This window comes from Pan paniscus, chromosome 14 (assembly GCF_029289425.2).
Source record: "Pan paniscus chromosome 14, NHGRI_mPanPan1-v2.0_pri, whole genome shotgun sequence".
Classification (NCBI taxonomy): domain Eukaryota; kingdom Metazoa; phylum Chordata; class Mammalia; order Primates; family Hominidae; genus Pan; species Pan paniscus.
In genome coordinates, this window is record NC_073263.2 from 52,439,553 (window position 1) to 52,462,985 (window position 23,433).

Sequence of the window (23,433 nt, forward strand, 5' to 3'; positions counted from 1 at the left end):
AGCCACAGTTAGAAGAGGTGCTGTGAAATTTCTATCTCTCACCTCTGAGCAAGACATCCAGCCCTGCTGGTCCCTGTGGCAGGACCTCCCCATCTCCCACGCAGCAGAAGTTTGAAAAATTAACCTACTCATCTTCCTGGAGCATAAAGAGTTTTTTAGACCTTCCCTTCTGAACTGTTTATGGAACCGCCATTTAGGAATTCAAATGGCAGAGCCATTCTCCCTCTGAAGGTCTCCGGGAGCCCCAGCACCTCCTCACCTACCCCTTATTTCATGCTCATGCTTTTTTGCACGTTGATAAGCAGTCTCAAGGCCAAGACTGTCCCAGGCCCCGACACACCTGTCTGATTTCATCCCTATGTCTCCCTTCCTCTTGCAGCCCTTTCCAGGCACACTGGTCTTCTTGTCTCCTGTGAACTTGCCAAGGCTGTTTCTGCCTTGGGCACAGCGCTGCCTGGAAGCCCCTACCCAGGTAGCCACATGGGGGTTCTTCCTTCATCCAAGTCTCAGCTGAAATGCTGCTCCCTCTCAGAAGACTTCACTGGCCCTCTACTGAGTTTTATTTTTTTCTTAACATTCATCACTACCCCAATGATCTTATTTGTTTAGTTACATGTTAATTGTCTGTTTCCCTCTACTAAACCACAAGCTGCCCAAAGGCAGGAATCTCATGTATTTAGTTCAGTGAGCATTGCAGATCCCAGGACAGTGACTAGACGCTTTGTCCATTCCTGCAGCAGCAACAGTTTTCCAAGGAACACTATCAAATGGACCTGTGAGTGTTATAATTCTATCCTGTAATAAGTTGGACAACTATTCAGGGTTTTGGGCACTGCCAGAAACATGCAACTCCAGGAAGGAGAGGAGTGGGGACGGGAGGGAAATGCCTCCAGGCAATGGCAAAAACTTTGCTTTGAGCTTCTCATGTCCCAGAATGCAAATGTCCATCTGACCCCAGGATCAGAGTGAGAGAAGTTTTGCTCTGTCTCCTCTCACCTGAAATGAACAGGAGGCTGCTATTCATTCCCTCAACCTCAGGTTCTAGGATCAAGCTAGAGGGAAGCCTTCGGGCATCAGGGCAGTGCCAATGCCAAGGGCTCAAGCAACACTCAACTTTAGAGATATTGTCTAATAAAGATAATGAGAGCTAGACTTTTTGTATGGATTATTAAGCTGTTCTAACTCATCACATGGATCATTTCATTTGTCTTAAGAAATTGTCTCAGTGACCAGAGATGGTTTTTAGAAAATGCATGAGATGTGATCCCCTCTAACAAACATATACTGTGGCCGTGCCGCTTTTAACTCCACACGGATCACCTAGCATGAGGGTTCTAGAAAAAGATGGGGGAGCTGCTGCTACAGGGGTTCATGTTGTCCACCCATCCCTGGTTCTTCATTATTCCTTTGTGACTCCATACTCAAAAACCAAGCCTTGTCAGTCCTGAGAATGGCTCTGGCTCTGAGGGAGCTGAATGACTGCCAAGGCCGTCCAGAATAAGCATGAATTAAGCAAACCCTCCTGTCCCTACCACCCTCAGGACAAAGTGGAGAAGAGAGTAACTGGGCTACTCTGTGGAAGTGTCAATGCCCTGAGGTCTCTGTAAAGCACCAGATAATGCAGGAAGAGGAAGTCTCAGCTCTCCTTAGCAAGACAAGGCAAGCTACTGAGGGCCACGCTGTCCAGAGAAACTTTGTTTTGTGGATGCACAGAAAGTAATACGTTTTTCTGGTATTAGAGATTCTTTTGGAAGCGAGTATAGATGGCCCTGCCAGAATGAGAGCCCTTGGGACACCTGGGATAGGGGTGCTCAAAACAACAGTTTATTCAAAATACAGCAAGCAAGTCAGTAGCGTCCTGCCCCGGGACACCAAACTCCACCTGTGCTATCCCTTCCCGGCTCTTTCTCACTGCCTATGAAGTGACCTCTGAAGTGTCCGATTGTCTTTATGAGCAATGCAAGGCTGGAAGTATTTTAGACCAGGCCTGCTGCACTCACCGTCTGCATCTGCTGCGTCTCTGTCGGGGATCAGCTGCTGACTGTCGGCATAGCTCATGACGGCAGCAGTTCTCCTGTCTTCATTTCCCTGAGCACTTGCTTCTGCAAAAAACCGTGAGAGGAAGGAAAAGTGAGGACGGTTGTATGAGTGGGCTTCATGGCTGCCGAAGTGGGAGACTTTTTTTGGATGCCTCTGAACATCGGCTGCCCCTGGCAGGTTTCCCACAGGTGCCCATCATGTGAAAGACTGGATGGAAGTTCCAGCTGTTGGATGTCGTGGTAGGGAGGCTGAAGGACATTTAACGTGTTTCATGTACTCATTACCTAGAACGAGGAAATGCACTGTCTTGAGAACGAAGTGGAGGAGAGGAGGCTCATTTGAGGAAGAGCTCTCCTGGACACTATCCTTTCTTGTTTCTGTCACCTTCTGGGTCTTTTTGTGCTAGGGTGGAGTGGGGCACAAGAAAGACCCTGCAGGGCCCTTTCTTCTGCATTGCTTTGTCTTAGACATAGTTCTTAATGCTGACTGCACACTAGAATCACTGAAGTGCCCTCGCTGCTGCTCCTCCCTAAGTAACCCCCCCCCAAAAAAAATCGTGTGTGTCCCATGGGAGATAATCTGAGGGAATAGACCCATGTGAAAAGAGTATCAGTGAACATAACAGTGTTTCCATGCCCCTCCCCCATCACTGTCTTTGAGAGGCTCTATCTTGCCTCATGGAGATGTCAGTGGTCACTGGGAGAAAACACCCTGGACCCCGGAAGTTAATGGGGTTCCTTAGGAAGCAGTATCTGCGTGAGGTCTCCCCTGAGAGTTCCTGGCCTTCCTGCTGGAGCCCCCATGCTGCAGCTGAAGGCAGGCAGGGAGAGACAGTCTCACCCTCCCCCAGAGCCTGGTGGCTGAGGCTCACAGCAGGAAATCCAAGGCTGCTGGGGAAAGGGAGAGGGGACTGGGAAATGCACAGAAGCATGAAAAGGGTTGGGATCCTTCCTTCCTGGGACCACATATATGTTTGTGCAGTTTTCTCTACATGGAGGCACCTGGCCAAGGGGTTCAGGGTGAGGACTGACCTCAGCCCACACAGAGGTTGCCATTTTCCTCTATGATAAGCCATGTCTGGGGGCTGTCGACCCCATAGCCCACAAAGGGGTCTTTGTTCTTAATTTGCACAGAGAGACTGATTGGAAAGCATCCCTCGGGGGATGGGGGCTGCTATCCCCTGCCCTCCTTTCACACCTACCCTCCCTCCTCTTTCTCAGGCTCCATTCTGAGGGCTCCCGGTTGAGACACCCTTCCTCACTTTCTCCTCAGGGTTGCTTTTCCCTAGCTCAGAACTGAAAGTGGGTTTGATTCTACTGACTCAGACCTTGCTCCGGAATACTGTTTCTCTAAGAAGTGTGGGAACCCTCAGCGAACGAGTGGGAGAGAGCAGTGTGGGGTTAGAGCCAGGCACAGCTGAGACCCATCTGCCCTGTCCTGTGCCAAAGCCTCCAGCCCTGCCTTCCCCTCTCCAGTGATCACGTGATATGATGCCCCCTCCCCACTTTACTTTGTCCATTTCTTGACAACGAAGAAGAGAAAAGGGGGGGAAGTTTGTTTGCCTTCTCTCTAGAAACCCTCTGTACTGTGGGGCTGGCATGATGGTGGGTGGGAGGGAGTGGGAGATAGCAGTGGATGAGGTGCCCAGAGCCTGGAAATTCTGGGGCTAAAACCTCTAATGAGGACTGCTCCTGGTCCTTATTACCAAAGTTATTTCTTGTTTTTTATTTAGATATTTGTATCTCAGTGTCTACAACAGTAAAATGTGGCCTAAACCAACTATAGCTCACAGGGATACTACGGTGAGCTGATATTAGAATGAAAGCATTATGACAACAATTTTAAAAATTCTTCAAATAATCCATCTTTTCTTTGGGATAGCCCCACTTTTAAAAATAGTCATCATAATCCACATGTCCCAAAGAAACATACTGCGTGTAATAGCTGTGTAAATAAGGAACCTCTGGACTTTGAGATTCCCCTTGTGGGCCTCTGGAGTGGCTAAAGATTAGTTCCTGTCAGAAGGAATTCATTCCCTTCTTGGAGGTTCAGAAAGGCTTGCCTCCTGTTACCGGGTTTCCCCTTCAGGTCAGCACTTCCGTCTTAGCCAGGCTGTAGCTAAGGGACCCTGAGTGTGTGGGACTGATCAGCCTTGCAGCTGATGGAGAGCTCGCCATTGGATTCCAGCTTCTTTTTGGGGGTACCATGAGCCAAACAGTAATCCCTGGTCCAGCTTAGTACTGGGTTTTTTTACTCTAAACTCCCACCCTCTTGTCATTCCTGGAGCTGGGTGAGTCACAAATTTTGTCCCTCATCCCAGTTTTGGAAGCTAGAACAAAATGTGAAAAAGGTTCCAGCACGCGAGGGAAGCCTGCGCTGGAGCCTCTGAGGCTGTGGAGCAGAGGAAGCACTCACAAATCATTCCCCAGCTACCAGAGAGCTGCATGGGAAACGCCCAGAGAAGAACCTTGAAGACTAATGTATGTAGAACTCTTCAGCTGGATCTATCGGCCCAGCTCAAAGAACATCATAATAACCAGGATGCAAGAGAAGAGTGTTCAGGGCAAGATGGTTGAACTGAGCCCTGGAGCTTGGTGGTGGGCAAGGACGCTTTCTGTGTTGACCCTGCAAATAATAAACATATCTGAAGTGGTTAGTGGAAAAACTACTCAACACTAATGACAAAGCTTCTCTTTTTTGCTTACCCTTGTGATCAACTGGGGTTTTAGATCTCCCCATGATCTCATCCTCTGTGGCATTCAAGTTCTGGATCAAAAAGTATGTGGTCATTCTCCCTTTACCTTTCACTTCAATTTCACCCCTCTCAATGATTTTAAACCCTTGATTTTTCAAGGCTCTGCACAGAGAAAAAAAGTGCATCAGATATCAAAGATTGTGGGTCTGTAACTCAAGAGTTGGCTACAATGCAAAGGGCTACTCAAGAGGAAAAGTCCAGGACACAGGACACACAACAGCAGGGGAGGGAAGATCCCAGACATCTGCCTGCTGAAGCAGGACAGAGGCCGTGGGGAAAGTGAGGATGAGATATTCTGAACAGGATGCCAAAGGCCAAAAGAGAACACAGGGACCCATCAAAACCCTCCCAACCCTGCCACCAATTTTCCTCCCTCCAGCTCAACCCTCATATGGGCATCTCTCACGTTTCTACACACCATGCTGTCAGTGCCCATGTGGACACCACCTTTCATGTTTCTGCCACGTAAGACTCTTGGGTATCAACACTCTTATTCCATCTTCCCCAAGTGCACCATATACCCCATGCTTGCTACTATGCTCATCCTAACTACCCAAGCTTTCTCCACCATAATTTCTGTCTGCCAAGGAACTGAAGAGGAGGACTATAGGGAAGGAACCATGAAAAGAGACAGAGCTATGGGGTAATTACAAAACGTTTCCCTGTTTATTTATTTACTAGCCACCAAGTGATGTTGGAGAAAAGCCAAAGAACCACTCAGACCAATGAGGATTCAAATTCATGACCACCTGCCTCGGCACTCCATCGAGCCTTCCCTTGCCCTTGGCCAGGTTGGTAGAGAGTTCAGACCTTCACCACACTCCTCATGGGCCTCCATTTGGCATCTGCTCCCCTCACTCATACGCTGGTGGCTGTGCCTCCTACTTTATGCCCTGATTCATCTACAAAATTACATTGATTACAGGTGAGAGCCTGTGACTTCTCACCCCATGACCACACCATCCTGTCCCCCAATCTCCGAGGATGAGGTATATTTCTTGTCCAGGGTCTCCTCACCCTCACCCCCTTCCCACCACCTCTGGGCCTTGCTCCATTGGCCACTCCACGCTTATCTTCATCGCCCATTCCATTTGCCTTTCTCCTTCTGCTTTTCAGTGTGCTTATGTCTCTTCCATCCTAAACAGAAGCAAACAAAACAGCCTCTCACCTGCTTTAATCTCATACAAATTTTCTCCTCTTTTTATTCTTCAGCCCAACGTCTATCCCACCATTCTACTACAACCACTTTTGAGAATGTCCCCAAAACCTCTAGTGAGTATTTTTCAGTCCTTATTACTACATTTGACATTTTTGTTCAATTCCTCCTTCCTAAAGTCATCCACAAGAGTGCTTCTCACCCTCAACTCTCCTGGTCCTTTCTGAGTATTTCTTCTGTCTCTTCCCTGGGCTCCTCTTCCTTCTGTGCCACTTAAATATTGGTTCTGCACAGGATTCCATTCTTTTCCCACTGTTCTTTGCACACTGCATCCTTCCCTGGGTTGATCTCATCAACTCTCATGACTGTTATTACCACCTATATGTTGCTTACTCCAAGTCTGGATCTTCAATAACTCAACTCCATCCATTTTATGGCACCTCTAGCTGAATGTTCCACAGTTCCTTTGAACCCAGTGTGTCCAACCTAAACTCATTGTCTGCCCCTATGATCTGGGATACTTCTCATTTGTCCCATTGCAGATGGCCAGGCCACCATTCAAGCCCTAGTCACCCAGAATGGAGACCCGGGCTCCTCCCTTCTTCTCATCCCCCATTTCTAACTACTTTAGCTGGTTTTATTTTCCCCCATATTCCCACCACTAATGTTCTGATTCAGACCAAACTCCTAACAGGTCTCATCTGTCTCATTTTCTGGTTCTCAAATATGCCCTTTCAGGGTCTCTAGAGTGGTCAGTGTCAAATAGGACCCTGACCCTGTCACTGTCTTCAATCTCACATTTGTTAGGGGCTTTTCCTCACCTACGGCATAGGGCTCTTGCCCTTCAGTAAGGCATGTGCAGCTCTCACTGCTCCTGCCTCATATTTTCCAATACAGAAAACCTCGGGTGTTTATAGTTCTCTGCACCTATTCTACATGTCAGCCTCTACCCACTTTTTACTCCCAATACCCCAATTTTGGCTAAATTTTACTCTGGAACTCCTTGCTCAAGATTCAGCTCAGGAATCTCCTCCATGAAGCCCTTTTTTACTGGGTCAAGCACTCTTACCCTGGGCTCTCATGACACCCCCGGTGACTACCTTGAGGATAAGAGTGCAGCAGTTAAAGGGGGGACACTGAACTCTGACTCTGTGGGCTGCATCTGGGCTATTCTCCTTCCTAGCCTACCTGGTCCTGAGGCAAATGATTAACCTTTTTGTGCCTTTTCTTTCATGTAAATAATAATAATAATGTATCTTCACAGAGCTGTTGCAACTGTAAATGAATTAACATATAAAAGAATTTAGAATAGAATGTGGCCTATTTTAAGTGCTCAAGAAACTATAAGTATTGTTTTATGCACATATTTATCATTGTACTTATCTCACTTTAAAAATAATCAACTAAAACTTCTCTTTTTTCTTCTGCTAGACCAAAGGTCAGCACGCTTTTTATATAAATAAAGACCAGATAGTAAATATTTTAGACTTTGTGTATCATATGGTCTTTGTTGCAGTGATTCAACTCTGCCTTTGTAGCATGACATCAGCCATAGACTATATGTAAATGAAAGTGCATGGCTGTGTTCCAATAAAACTTTATTTACAAAAATGAGCAGCAGACTAGATTTGGTCTGTGGGGTTATACTTTGCTGTTCCCTGAACTAAACTATATGCTCCTTGACAGTAAAAACTATGCTACAGTTAGAAGCTCAACTAAATTTATTAGCTGCCACAATATCTTCTGTAAGCCATTGAGACGTGGAAGAAAAAACATGAGTTTCCTGCACTACCCCAACCCATGGCTGCTAGGCACTCTGTACGTTCTAGAAAGAGGGAGGGACAAAGGAAGGCATGAATAAATGGAAGGCTACCTGTAGGCTGTGGGACTGAGGTGCACTTTGTTGGGAAGCCCATGACTTTCCATCCTAGAAGCTGTGTTCACAGTGTCACCAAACAAGCAGTACTGTGGCATCTTGTCTCCTACAACATCTGCTAAGACTGGTCCAGTATGGATCCCCACTCTGAGCTGTACAGAGACAGCATCACTGAAAAGAGACCATCTAATACTCTTGATTTTATTTGTAAGTTGAGATATAATTTACATAAAATAAAAAAACAGATATTAAAGTGTTTAGCTCCATGAGTTTTGACAAGTGCTTATATCCCTGTAACCACCACCCAAAATAAAATGTAAACTAGTTCCATTACCTTAAAAAATTATCTTGTGCCCCTTCTAGTTAAGCTCTCTCCCCATCTTCTTCAGCAGAGATAACTACATTCTCATTTCTTCTTCTTTTTTTTTTTTGAGATGGAGTTTCACTCTTGTTGCCCAGGCTGGAGTGCAGTGTGATCTCAGCTCACTGCAACCTCTGCCTCCTGGGTTCAAGTGATTCTCCTGCCTCAGCCTCCAGAGTAGCTGAGATTACAGGCACCCCCCCACCACCACGCCCGACTAATTTTTGTATTTTTATTAGAGACAGGGTTTCACCATGTTGGCCAGCTGGCCAAGCTGGTCTCGAACTCTGGAACTCAGGCGATCCACCTGCCTCAGCCTCCCAAAGTGCTGGGATAATAGGCATGAGCCACTGCGCCTGGCCTTTTTTATTTCTTTTACCAAAGAATGATTTGCCTGTTCCAGAACATCACATATGTACAATCTTATAGTATATACTGTTTTATATCTGGTTTCATTTACTCAACATAATGTTTTTGAGATTCATCTATATTGTCTTACATATCAGTAGTTATTTTTATCACTGAATAGCATTCTATTGTAAGAATACACCACATTCATTATCCAGTCTCCTTTTCATGAACATTTAGATTATTTTTCAGTTTGAATCTGTTAAAATTAAGGCTGCTATAAACATTTCTGTACAGATATTTTTGTAGACATGTTTTCCTTTCTCTTAAGTAAATACCTAGAAGTGGAATTTCTGAGTTCCAAGGTAGATACACATTTAATTTTATTTTTTAACAAAACAAGCCAAAAAACTACCCAGCAATTCTCCAAAGTTGTTTTACTGTTTTACATTTCTATCAGCAACGTGACACTTTCAGTTGCTCCCATTTTCACCATCATTTGGTCTTCTCGTGGGTGTGAAATGATATCTCACTGTGGTTTTAATTTGTGTTAAATTGGTAACTAATGATGTTAGGCACACTGTCACACACACATTGGCCATTCATATATTTTCTTTTGTAAAAAGTCTGTTCAATTTTTTGCCTGTTTTAAAAATTGAGCTGTTTGTCTTTTATTGTTAATGTGTATGAGTTGTACACATATTTGGATATGTAATATGTATGTATTACAAATATTTTTATCAGTCTGTGGGTTTGTGTATTTATTTTCTTTAATAAGCAGAATGTTTTAATTTTGATGAAAGTATTCATCTGCTTAGGCTGCCATAGCAAAATACCACAGGCTGTGTAGCTTAAACAATGGAAATTATTTCTCACAATTCTGGAGCCTGGAAGGCCAAGATCAAGCTGTGGGCAGGGTTGGTTTCTCCTGAGGCCTCTCTGCTTGGCTTGTAGATGTCCACCTTTTTGCTGTGTCCTCACGTGGTCCTTCCTCTGTGCACATGCATTCTTAGTGTCTCTTTATGTCCAAATTTCATATTTTTATAAGGACATCAGGCACGTTGGATGAGGGCTTACTCTTAAGGTTTCATTTTACTCAGTAAAGCCTCTAGCTCCAAAGACAGTCATGTTCTGAGGTAGTGAGTACTAGAGTTTCAAAATAAGAATTTTGGGCAAGACACAATTCAGCCCGTAACAATGAAGTTTATCATTTTTTTCCCTTCATGGTCAGTGCTTTTTGTATCCTATCTAAAAAAAAAAAAAAAAATCATTGTTTGCCCCAAAGTCATGATGCTATTCTTTATTTCCATCAAGAAGCTTTATGATTCTAGATTTTATGTTTCGATTTGTGATATATATCAAATTTTTTTTTGTATATGGGGTAAGGTAGAACTGAGGTACATTTTTTCTTTCCACATGATATTCAATGGTAACAGAATCATTTTTTAAAAAGAGGTTGCCTTCCCCACTCAATTATTTGGTGCCTTGGTCAAAAATCAATGGACTAAACATGGAGTCTATGTCTGGACACTCTGTGCTGCTCCAGTGGTCTCTTTGTCTATTCTTCTCCCAATCTCACTCTGTATTTTTTTTACTGTTGCTTTAGAATAAGTCTTAAAATTAGTTGTGTTCATCCTCCAATTTTGTTATTTTCTAAGAGTGTTCGGGTTAGTCTAGATTCTTTACATTTCCATATAAATTTTAAAATCAGCTTGTGAATATTTTCTAAGAAGCCTGCAGGGATTTTGATTGGTATTCTACTGACTCTATACATCAATTTGGGGAAAATGGACAGCTTAAATATATTGAGTTTTCCAATGAATATGGTATATCTCTCTATTTAATTAGGTCCTCTTTAATTTCCCTAAGCAATACCTTGTAGTTTTAAGCATAGAGGTCATGTGTATCTTTTGTTAGATTTACTCCTAGAAATTTAATTAAGTTTATTTTCTTTTTATTTCATTTTCAATTTTTTGTCCTTAACATATAAAAATTTAATTAATTTTCCTGTATTTATGCTATGACCTTGCTAAACTCATTTATTAGATCTTGTAGTTTCCCGTAGTTTGTATAAGAGTTTCTAGGTGCACCATTATTTGTTCTGTGAATAATGATAATTTTATTTTTTCATTCATTTCCAAACTTAATGTCTTATATTTCTTCTTCTTGCCTTAGTTCACTGGGTAGGGTTTTTGGTATGCTTTAACTAGAAGTGGTTGTCTTTGTATTTATTCTGCTTGGGTTTGCTGAGCTCTGGATGTGTGCATTGATATCCTTCATGTTGAAAAATTCTCAACTATTATCTCTTCAAATATTTCTTCTTACCCATTCTCACTCTGTTCTCATTCTAGCATTTCAGTTACATATATGGGAGTCCATTTGATATTGTCCTACAGATATAGAGTGTCTTGTTCCCCTTTTTAACCCTGTTTTCTTCTTTGCATTTCAGTTTGGGTGATTTCTATTTCTCTGTCTTCAAATTCCCTGATTTTTTTCTCTATTGTGTCTAGTCTTTGTTAAGCCCATAAAATTAATTCTTTATTTCTGATTTCTGATATCATAGTTTTCTGTTAGATATAGATATAGATGTAAATATAGACAGTATGTACGTATTTCCCATATCTTCACACTTGTTTTGCCCCTTTTCTTATAGACCCTTTAAAATATTTATCAGACTAATTTTAAAGATCCTATCTGATAATTCCAACATCTAGGCTATTTCTGGACCTGCTTCTATTGACTATTTTCTCTATTGGCTATCCACTATATTACTATTTCCTTGTTTCTTCTTGCATCTCATATTTTTCATTATCTAATTGAATGACCCATATTGTGTGTGAAAATACAGTAGAGACTGAAGTAGATAATATTTATCCACCAGAAAATGTTACATCCCTACAGAATTAGGCTGCTGGAATGGGCAGTAAGTAAATCTAATCCATATTTGAGTTGGGTCAGGGCTTTTCCAGAAATATTGGTAGATTCCATGCACCACTGGTTTCAAATATTATGAAGGCTGAATCAGAACTTTCAGTACAGCAGAGCTTAGAATCTGAGCACCAGCAAGGCTCTGAGGACCTTGAATGCTGTACAGCCAATCCACAGCTTTTGGAGTTGTAGGAGATCTCCTCCTGCATTACAGCCCAACAGTGAGATTTTCAGAAGTCTCTGTGCTCTTCAGTCCCACCCTGGCTCTCTGCACCTTGGGAAAATTTTCTCTGCCATTCCTCCTTGCCCTCATACTTCAAAAGGTCATCGTAGTGTACTTGGTGAAGACGAAGAGTACTTCAGTTGGATTTCTCTCAGTTCTCTTACTCTAACATTAGCCTTTAATGGGCCACTGCTTTGCATTTGGGAAAGGCCCCAAACACCTCAGGGACTCGAGAGTTCTCTCAGCTCTCCTCTCCTGTCCTAGTTTTTGGCTGACTAATCCCCTGCACTTGGCCTATGAGGAAGAGTTGGTAGTTGGGTACAGACTCTGTGGCTGGGACTCTTTGGCATTCTAACCTGTTGTTTCAGCCCTGTGACCATTAAAAGTCCACTAAAATTTAGACGGGCTTATCCCTACCCTCACCTCTGGTGGATTACTTCTTCTGCTGCCCTGCCAGGATTGAATGCAATTATGGGTGTCTTCTCTTTGAAAGGTTTGTCACTTCCTGGAATTTAGTTTATTTTGATTCCTTTGCTTTCTGGTGGGGGAAAAAAAACTGCTAGCATGGGAATAACAGTCTCTTACAGCTTTCTACATCCTAATCAGATTGCTTGTTGTTTTTACTTGCTAGATTTTCTTCTCCTTGAAATAAAATTATAATTTCTCTAGGAAAACAGGATTCTCTGAACCCTTCAAAGCACCTAGTAATACTGTCTCATACATGGATGGATCTCAGTAAATGTACATTAAAGCTATATGAATAAAATAATAGAATATCTCAGTGCAAAATAATTCCACAATTCTTTTAAGAGAGAAAGTGTTTCCAGTTCTCTCCCCTACATCCTTGAATAAACCCATATGATATGCTGTTTCTGGTGGATATTTAATGATGCTCCTAATTATGTCCATAGTCTTACCTTGGAATTGCTAACATCCTTTCCTATTTTTTTCTTGGTAAATCCACCTTGAGAGTTTCCCACAATTCATTGTCTAATTTCATTCTTATTGGTGTAGCATTATTTTCATCTCTGGCGCTATGCCCCTTTCATACACACATGCACACACACACACACACACACACACGCACACTATGCTTTCCATTTTTATTTTTTCACCAGTGACTTACACAAGCGTCCTTTAACTGAAACATTTATCTCTTATCTAACCTTCTTATATCTCTTCCCTCATTACCTCTCATCCTGATTTTTTATTTCTTACATTGGATTTTTATTCTACTGATGCACACTGTGTTTACAATGAGTCATTATGGCAGCTATCTTGTTCTTGTGACTATCTAAGGCCAGCTTTTACTTAGAAGACTACAGTGGATGCTGTAGCCATGATCTGCACTGTTTCTCAGCTTCTAACTCACCATGGTCAGAGTGAGTGCAGCACATTTTCAGAATCTCCTGTAAAAAGGTTATAATGTGGAAAAATCACATTCCATCTTATAATTGGCTTTGTTTATTTTGAATTGACTATTTCATTTATTTTGAATTTCTGACTGATATTAGCAGAGGAAGGATCTAGAAATCAAAGGCAGAGAGACGCCACTCTCAGCCATCCCAGGAGCATTAGGATCTGCTGAGCCAGCGGAGGAGGACATTCATTTTTCATCTCCAAAACTGTTCAACTTTTAGAGTGTGAACAAACTTCCAGACTTGGAAGCGTACTTTTCTGTGAGAAAGGCGAGCAGATGTCTCGCTAGTGGCCACTTGGTGGAAGGAAAGCCATTCTGAATATCTTACGGCATCACGGTGCCTGGCCTGCTGACTGCAGGCAGCTTCACACCTCAGCCTGAGTTCTGAACCTGTCAGATGGCATGTTGGAGACACAATTTCCTAAGCAGGAAAAGTTGGCTGCTCATTAAACCTGAACCACTTGTTGAAATGCTTGAACAAAAAAGCAGGAATTATAAATGAGCTGGTGTTTAAGATGGATTGAGCTCTGCTAGGTAAATAGGAAGAACTGCTCAGCACTGTCCTGAATTACCAACAAAGGAAGCTTGCAGTCAATCGTAGGAAAACCTTGAGCACCGCAGCCTCCTCTGAAATTTGAGAAAAGTTGAGACTATAGGAGCCTTAGGAATATCTCTATTAGAGACATATGCAAGAGAAGAAAAGGGCTAGGATACATTACCCATTTTAATGACAGCAACTTACCCAGTAATCACCTAAGCACATAAGCAGAATTCTACTTTAGTGTGTGAGATGTTTGGCATTAAGCCAAGTACTCAGTTGCTCTCTACCTGGATGGGTTCTCCAGTAACAGGATTCATCACTTCCTTTGCAGAAATTCTCATCCCCAAGGCAAAATTAGCCACTCTTTGAGCATGGTTTCCAATAGGCACTGGTACACCTCCTACCACCATATAAGCATCTCCTATTGTTTCTACCTGTCAGGGAAAAAAAAATAGGTATTCAGAGGGATTCCTTCATGCACTAAACATGTCACTACACTTTTTTTCATTTTCCATATATAGACAAAGGGACTATACTAAAGCTGGTAATTGATTCTTTGCTAAGGGTATGAGGAGCATGAGGGAGGAGGTGAGAAAGAAAAGGACTCAGGAAACAACCATGAGAGAGCCAAAAGGCCTTTCTGCTTTTGGTGGAAACAAATCCCAGAAAAGAGGAAGCTCCTGGGGTAGTCATGTGATGCTATATATGAGATAACACATTGTTTAGATTCGATTTTCTGCTGAATTTAGGAGTAGGAGAACTACACTCTATGAAAACATCTGACATCTAGGTGCCCCTCAAGGGCACCAGAGTGCCATCTTAGCACTGAGCATTGTAAAAAGAATTTCTAAAAACTAGAATTCCTAAAATACTTCCAATTCCCTTTCAGCTTTTATTCTGACCCCACACTCATCCACACCAAACCCCAGACCAGTGCAGACAGAGGCAAAGGGAGACTTAGAATCAAGCACTCGCCCTGCGTGAGCACACCGTGAAACACCCCACACTGCACAGACACTTACTTTATAGACTGCGTGCACACTGGTTAATCTGTCAAACTTGGAGTACATGGAATTCAGCATGTTCACTATTTGTATAGGTTCACAGGCAGTACAGATGTTAGTAAATGTCACTACATCGCTGAAAAGAATCGTGCAGCTTTTAAATTCTCCTACAACAGAAACCAGGTATCAGTGAGAAACAAGGAGATCGACTAATAAGTCCATGAATTCTGGATTAAGAGGCCCTGTGAGAATCAAACCTGCCCTGTGCCTTGTGGGAAAAGTAGCTGGATGCCATTCCCCATTCAGCATCACCCAGCACACGTTTACTGAGTGCCCGCTGCAAGCTAGTCATAGTAGGAGAATCATATCACAGGGGGCAAGCAGACCAGGCCCTCGCCCCCAAGGAGCCCCCAGTCTAATGAAGGAGACATAAAAGGGAACAAATCCTTCCAGTAAGATGTGACCAGTGCTGTGGGAGGACAGAAAGGGCCCCTAGCAAGTGGGCCAAGCAGAGCCTGAGCTACAGGAGACCTGGGGACAGGGCTGACAGAGACTGGTCACTGTGAAGTGATGGGTCCCTGTCTTTGAATGGCAGGAAACCTACCTTGTCCTGAACACTTGCTCCTAAATCATGCCCCTGATTCCACCTTGGCCCCCATTCATGCTAACTTCCACATAGCAGCCAGATGCCCTGTTTAAGTCAAATCTCCCATTCTTCAATCTCAAATCTTTCATGACTTCCATCACACTTAGAATGCAACCCAAAGTCCTGACCATGGCCTACAGAGGGGACCCCCCACCTCTGTCCCTGCCACCTCTCTGACCCCATGTCCCTCCGGCTCCCTCCACTCTGGCCACACTGGCCTCATGGGGTTTCTCCAGCATGCCAAGTGCCTCCTGCCTTCAGGCTTCTACACTTAAAAAAAGAGGTGTTTCCTCTGCCTGACACTTTTCTCAAATATCTACAGGGCCTGTTACTCACATTTCAAATGTAACCAACTCAGTGAGAACTCTCCTGACCACCCTGTATAAAATAGCCCCTAGACTGGCTATCCTTTTAGCTTGATTGCCTTCCACCCACTCCTTACACGTGACATTATATGTATATACATATATATATATATATATATTTTTTTTTTTTTTTTGAGATAGAGTCTCACTCTGTCACCCAGGCTAGAGTGCAGTGGCATGATCTCGGCTCACTGCCACCTCCACCTCTTGGGTTCAAGCATTTCTCCTGCCTCAGCCTCCCGAGTAGCTGGGACTACAGGCACATGCCGCCATGCCTAGCTAATTTTTTGTAGTTTTAGTAGAGACAGGGTTTCACCGTGTTGTCCAGGCTGGTCTCGAACTCCTGAGCAGAGGCAATCTGCCCACCCAGCCTCCCAAAGTGCTGGGATTACAGGCGTAAGCCACCATGCCCGGCCTGATATTTTGTATGGAATGGTTTATTTGGTTATTGTCTACCACCCCATTGGAATACAAAGCTCCATGAGACGGGAGACTGTCAGTTTAGATCTCTGCCATATCCCAAGCACCTAAAGCAGGGCCTGGCACATAGTAAATGCTCAATAAATATTGAGTGAGTGAATCAATGACTCCTTGAATGCAGCCGGGTGCCTTCTTTGTTAGTTAAGCCTCTGATGGTAATTTCCCCTTTGTGGAACTTTCCCTTCTCCTTGGCTTCTGGCCTATCATCCTCTCTTCATATTCCTCCTACCTTTCTGATCTCCTTGTTTTATATCTTTCCTTGGCTTCTCAACCTTCTTAAGCACTAGATGTTCCCTAAAGAGTAATACTCCACTCTCTTCTCACTTCCTGTCCCCTAGGTGATCTTATCCACCATTCAGAGTCTATGATTAACCCCGCCCACACTGCAATAACTCCCAGATGTATAGCTCCATGCCACAATGTTCCTATGAGCTCTCACTAAGATTCCTACCACTGATCATGCTGTGTGGAGTATCCCACAGACATCTCCAGCTCAATGGTTCTAAAATGGACCTTATCATTCTCCCCCAACCCTGCTCTTCTTTCTGGCCCTGTCTTAGGATAAAGCATCCCATTTTTCCATGCGAGAAGCCTCAGACCCATGCCTGCCTCCGCTGTCTTACCTTCCCCATCTGGTCAGTGAGGAAATCCTGCTGATTCTTCCTCAGGCTGCCCTAGTTTAGGCCTCTACCATCAATCAGCTGTGCCCTTATGGTCTTTCAGCCCCCTCTCATGCATTCATTACACTGCAGCCAAAATCGGATTTATAAAACTCATCCTGTCACTTCCATAATAAAAGAAGAAACTTCGATGAATTCTCACTGCCTACAAAATAAAAGACAATTTCCTTTTCCTTAATAGTCCAAATTCATCACTGCATCACCTGAACCCCACCCTACCCACTCAGCATCACCAGACCCCACTTTTCCACATACCCCATGCACTGGGAACATGCCCCATGGTATTTGTTTGCACATTGCCTTAACTTTGCTCTTACTAGCCCATTCTCCAAAAATGCCTTTTTCCTCTTTGCTTGCTGAAATTCAGCCTCAAGGCCCAACTCAAGTGTCACACACTTTTGAGAGGTGCCTCCACAACTCCAACCCACCCCCCTATCTCTTATCTCCTGACATCTATTTATTATTAATTTCCCTGTCCCCATGTTGCCATAGCACCTTGTGTGATGGAAAGAGTATGGATTTTGGAGTTAGATGGCCTTAACGCAGTTAGTTTCCACCTCTTTCATTTATCAGCTGCGCTGAATGTCAATTTGCTCAGCGATATGGTATGGACAACACCTCCTTCATAGAAATGTTGAGAAAATTTAATGAAACTGCACATGTAAAATGTCTAACACGGATCCTGGCACAATAATTGCTCCTTAATGCAAATTAGTTTCTTTTCCTTTGGTCATTTCCACCCCCATTAATTTATTCTGCATATATCTATCAAACTCACGAGGCTGTAAACTCCTCTGTGTCGCCAGATCTAGAACAGCACCCTGGCACAGAGTAAGTTCACCAGGCGTGTCTGGTGAATGAACACAATCCCATGACAAACGGAAAGTGAGTTCAGGGTAAACACAGCATCCCTGCCTCCATAAATAGTATACTGTCCCAGAATGGTCCTCAGAGGAACCCTATGATTTAACTAGTGTGCGAGTGTATTATTTCTAGTTATAGTTAAGAACCCTACTCATTGTCACTGAGTAATGAGGCCAGTCTCAGGACACATCCTTAAATTCTTAGAGAATTTAATGTGTGTGTAGTTGACAACCATTTTTATATAATTCATGTTTCACTCCTGTATTATTTTTATTATTATTATTATCAATGTAGACAGAACAAAGCTGAGAATATGCAGGTGGAGTAACTACCCCAAGATCATGTCACTTACAAGTGACAGAGCCAGAATTCAAAACCACTTCTGTCTGGCTTCAAAGCCCGTGGCCCTGACCACTAAGATATACCACGCTCTGCTCAGAGGACCCTGTGGAGGAGAGGGTGCCTTACCTGCAGCCACCTTTTTGCCCTCCCTCAGCTGGTTGGCCACGTGTTTGGGCAGCATGGCATAAAGTAAGGTCTCTGTTTTCTTCTTTTCAATGGCCAAGTGCTTGGAGAGGACCCGTAGCTCCTCCTTCTTCCTTTCCAGCTGGTTGGACAGCTCTATCTCAGCCAGCCACTGCTGGTTCAGGAGGATGAGATCCCTGGTGGTGTCATGGGGGGCAAGGTCAGAAAGATGCATGTTGAGTTCTTCCAGCTCTTGCAGGTTGCGGAGCTTCGGAGAGCACAGGTACACCATGCACCGCATGGACTCCATCCAGATCATCTGGCCTTGCCATCATGGAGAGAAATGCAACAGTAGAGTATGTCACCAGTAGGGACTGAGACGAGCTCGCTGGACAACCAATCATCTCCCACACTGTGTGCTTCTAGTCACTGCACAGTCACGCTCTTTCTCTTTTACCCAAGGTCTGTGAGACCTTACTCATCTCCGCTCTGTCCCTAGCAGCTGTGTCCATTGCCTACATTGAAGTGGCTCCCATCTATCAATGGCCTCCATGCTACTGATGCCAACACAAATTCCTTGGCCTTTTCTTTACTCAGCCTTTCTGCTGTTTGATGATGTTAACCAGACCCTTCTTCCTGAAATCTCACTTCCTAGGACTTCTCTGACACTGCTTTCTCTCTGAGATGTCCCCTAATTCTTTGAATTTTTATTTACATTATTTTAATCTCATTCCTTAAATGTTAGTGTTCCTGACGGTTCTGTCTTGGTATTCTCATTTAGCATCACACAACTGCATCCTACACCATGCTGACTGAATCTGAATTTCCAGAGAAACCTTGCTTCCTGAACTCAATATGTGTATTTCTTTAAAAATAGATATGTTTGTTATGTTATTGTAAAAGCAGTACACATTCATTGCAGAAAACAAAAAAAGTGAAAGAAAATAGTAAAAATCACCCATAATCATACCACATGGATAATTACTGTTAATATTTTGTAGTATATCTTTGTTTTACAAAAAAACAGGGATTACATGGCATCTTCTTTTCATAATCTGAATTTTTCACTTAAAATATATAACATATTCTTTCATAGTATTAAATATAGATATTCATCTTAATTTTTGCTGGTTACCTTGCTCATACTGTCTTTTATTAAATAATAAGCTAGTATTGATTATATTTTATCTAGCTTATCATTGTATAAACAACATTGTGATGAATAAGCTTGAGGCAGTCTTTGTGTATAATCATGGCTAGTTAGTTTGTTAAAAAGATATATTCTTAGACACGGGTTACTTAGACAAAGAATATGCTCATTTTTAAGGCTTTTGATACGTATTGCCAAAATACACTCTAGGATGATTGTGACAATCAATACCTCCAGGAACAGTGGTTTTTTTTTCTTCTGTTCTCCCTATTAGGTATCTGTTCATGGATATCTGCACTGAACTCATCTTCGATCCCCTCCACAAATCTTCTCTTTCTATTAGTTCTTTCATTACATATGTAGTTAGTCCCTACGATGAGCTAGGCACAGTTTTAAGCATTGAGGATACAGCAGTGACTCAAACTGGCAAAAATCCCTGCCTCAAGGGCATTACATTATGTCTTTTTTTCAGTTAATTGCACCTTCATCACCCAGTTACCCAATCAAGGAAGCTAATAATTATCCTAACGATTCTCTTCCACCCCCCACATCCAGTCACCAAGTCCTGCCTTAATTATCTTGTGAGTCTATCCTCCAACTGCCACTCCAGTGCCACTGCCGGAGTTTAGCACCTTAGAGTTTCTTTCCTGGACTCCAGAGGCAGCCTCTGTCTGGCCTCCCAGGATCCATTTTCTCTACACTCTGACCCAGCCTTCACACACCTCCAGAGTCATCATTCTAAACATCAAATCTGATCATGGCAGACACTTCAACATGTTTCCAGCTGCATGATAGAGTTCAAGTCCTCATCTTGCCAGCCTCCTCTCCCATCACTCCACTCTACACCTCACTCGGGTTCCCAGAACATGTCATTCTCCCCTCGGACATCCCCCGAGTTCTGCCTGTGCTTATCCCTGGAATAACTAAACATCCCTCTAATAGAAAGATAGCTCAGAATGTGTGCCCTTTCAAGGCATATGCAAAAATTTGCTCAAAATGAATCAAAGACCTAAATGTAAGAGCCAAAACATAAACTCTTAAAAGAAAACATAGAAGAAAAGTTTCACAACATCAGATTTGGCAACAATTTCTTGGATATGGCACCAAAATCACTGGCAACAAAAAAGAAAATAGATAAATTGGATTTCATCAAAATTAAAATCTTTTGTGCATCAAAGGACACAACCAACAGTGAAAAGGTAACATACAGAATATATTTGCAGATTATATATCTGATAAGAGGTTAATATTCAGAATGTACAAGAAATTCCTACAACTCAACTGCAAAAGCAAACAACTCAATTAAAAATGGACAGAAGACTTGAATAGACATTTTTCTGAAGAATAAGTAGAAATGGTCATTAAGCACATGAAAAGATGCTCAGTATCACTAATCATTAGAGAAATACAAATCAAAACCACAATGAGATACCACTTCACACCCATTAAGATGGCTACTGTTTTTTAAAAAGCAGATAATAAGTGTTCATGAGGATGGTGGAGAAATTGGAACACTTGTCCATTGATGTCCATGATGGGAATGTAACATAGAGCAGCCACTATGAAAATCAGTATGGAAGTTCCTAATTTTAATAAATTAAAAATAGAATTACCATATAATCCAGCAATGCCACTTCTGGATATATATTCCAAATAAATGATGGCAGGGACTCAAAGAGATTTGTACACCCACATTTGTAGCAGTATTATTTGCAATAGCAAAGTGGTGGAAGAAATCCAACTGTCCATTGATGGGTGAATGGATACAGAAAATGTTGTATATTCATACAGTGGAATATTATTCAGCCTTAGAAAGGCAGGAAATTCTGACACATGCTACAATATGGATGAACTTTAAAGACATTATGCTAATCGAAATAGGCCAGTCACAAAAGGACAGGTACTGTATTATTCCACTTATATGAGGTACCTAGACTTGTCAAATTCATAGGAACAGAAGGTAGAATGCTGGTTACCAGGGAATTGAGGAAGGACAAATGAATTATTGTTTAATAGGCAGAGTTTCAGTTTTGCACAATATAAAAAAGTTCTGGAAATGGATGGTAGTGAAGGTACAACATACAATGTGTGAATGTGCTTAATACTAATGAACAACTGTACATTTGAAAATTATTAAAATGGTAAATTTTGTTATGTAAATTTTACTACAATTAAAAACAAAATGTGGGCCTTACTAATAGTGAGTTAGATGATCATGTTGCTACATAAAATACAGACATTAATTTAATACCAATAGCACCTCATGCATCCTGAAAATTTTGGTAACATATCAGAATTTTATAATTACATAATGTATATACTTGTATAATTATGTATGTAACTATATTACATACATAGTTTATGTCTAAGCCAGAGATGGTTGAGGAAATAAAATATATTCTTTACAGATCAAGTCAAGTGGAAACGTCAGAAAAAAGAAAACGTGTTCTCAACGTAGCCCCTACCCTACTTTTTAGGAAATTGGAAAACTGCCTCTTCCCTTTCGAATCAATCTCTCAAACAGGTGGGGAGCAACAGGAAAGGAGTGAGTGATTACCTCGAAGTTTGAGTGTAGTCTGACTTTGCCATGCTACAGGCATCATTTCTCTTCGTGTCTTCAGGACAAATTGACTGTTGATAAATCTGCGGATGCTGAAAATGTTGAAGGTAACTTGAGGATGAATGATGGAGAAATACTCATCCAGTTGAATATTCTGGGTTTGGAGTCCTGGTACGTACTTCTGAATGTTCACTCTGGCTTGCTTCACCTGTAGCTATCCACAGAGGACAGATATAAGCTGAGGAATAGAAAGCAACCCCCCTTCCCATAAACTTCCCCTTGGAAATAACATTCTAGCCATGTTCTGTGGCTCACTATCGGGAAAGGGGGTCAGTAATGGAATCAACATCATGGAAGTAATAAATTTTTTTGAAACAATCAAATCTGTGCTAATGTCTGAAAGAGAAAAGAATAATACGAGAGTGCTCAGAGGCTTATTTCCGACTAAAGAGAAATGAGGTTACAGCTCTCTGTTGGGCTAATAGTTCCTCCTTGCTCTCTGAGACAACTCTCTCTCTCACTCTCTCTATCATTTACTAATGAAGAAACTAGCAAATTCTATAGCATTGGATCTATCACCCAGGCCTGGGTGAAGAAATCCATCAAGGGGGTGGGGGAATACCTTTCACTGCTATCTCCAGTGAACACACAGAAGGAAGAAGTAAAATAGGTGTCCTTTAAATGAGCTCCTAATCAATTCAGTTGACATATATTTTATCCATAGAAATGGATTAACAATCAAACTTAAATAGTTATGCTCACAACTCTTACAGAGCAGTGGCTTGAGTTGGCATGACCCCTTCCCCATGTTCAAGAGGCAGAATGTGAAGCTGGGTGGGATGGAGACATACATGGTGCTCACAAGGATGGGAAGAGTTCATGGGTAGAATTCCACCCTATTGTTGCTACTGACTGTGTTCTGCTGTCTCTTTATGTAGTGAATTTTAGTGTCACTTCCTTTTCCCCTTTTTTCTAATGGTAAACTTTCCCATGCATTCACTAGTTCAAACCTCCCTTTCTACCCTATCAAGAAGATCCTGCATTCTGGATTCTGTAGGATACCACAATATGAAAAGCAAATCAATGGTCCTGCCAGGATAAAGCCTAGTCTCCCAAGCCCTGGGAATTTCTCAGGGACTTGAAAATCTCCACTGTTCATGAAGGACTGTAAATCATGCTCACTTCCCTGGCTTAGCCCCAATTCTAAGCTACAGAGGGAAGAGTCTCTTACTGATTCATTGAATACAATGTGGAAAGGAAAAGCATTGCAGAATGTCTTCTCTTCAATCCAGAGTCTCTCAGGATAAATTGGCTCAAAGGTGTTCATGAGATGCCCTGGACATAGAAAAAGAAAGTGCTGATGAGAAGCAGTTCCCGCCTCCACCCTTGCACAGAGCAGAGCTCGGGATAGGGATAGTATCTTAAGTGTTTCACAAGCAAAGTGCAATCTCACTTCTTTTGCATGGACTCCCTCAGCATCTCCAGATGGCCACAGCAATTCTTCTTCCAAATTAAAACAAACAGAAAACTTGCTACCAGGTTGAGAAGCCCTCCTGCCCCCTGCCAAGTTT

The 23,433-nt window shown here is 42.4% G+C and overlaps 1 protein-coding gene across 1 annotated transcript in view; it reads right to left on the bottom strand.

Moving 5' to 3' along the window:
* Positions 1-23,433, bottom strand: part of LOC100980358 (guanylate cyclase soluble subunit beta-2) — a 71,526-nt gene that overhangs the window by 7,625 nt on the left and 40,468 nt on the right. The window contains exons 8-16 of the mRNA XM_024925300.5: positions 23,094-23,197; positions 21,860-22,076; positions 18,156-18,476; positions 14,671-14,819; positions 13,936-14,082; positions 7,825-7,979; positions 4,746-4,897; positions 4,456-4,665; positions 2,001-2,324 (exon numbers count right to left, since the gene is read on the bottom strand). Of these exons, the coding sequence (XP_024781068.4) occupies positions 4,568-4,665; positions 4,746-4,897; positions 7,825-7,979; positions 13,936-14,082; positions 14,671-14,819; positions 18,156-18,476; positions 21,860-22,076; positions 23,094-23,197 (1,343 nt within the window). The 3' untranslated portion in view covers positions 2,001-2,324; positions 4,456-4,567. The remainder of the gene's footprint in view (positions 1-2,000; positions 2,325-4,455; positions 4,666-4,745; positions 4,898-7,824; positions 7,980-13,935; positions 14,083-14,670; positions 14,820-18,155; positions 18,477-21,859; positions 22,077-23,093; positions 23,198-23,433) is intronic.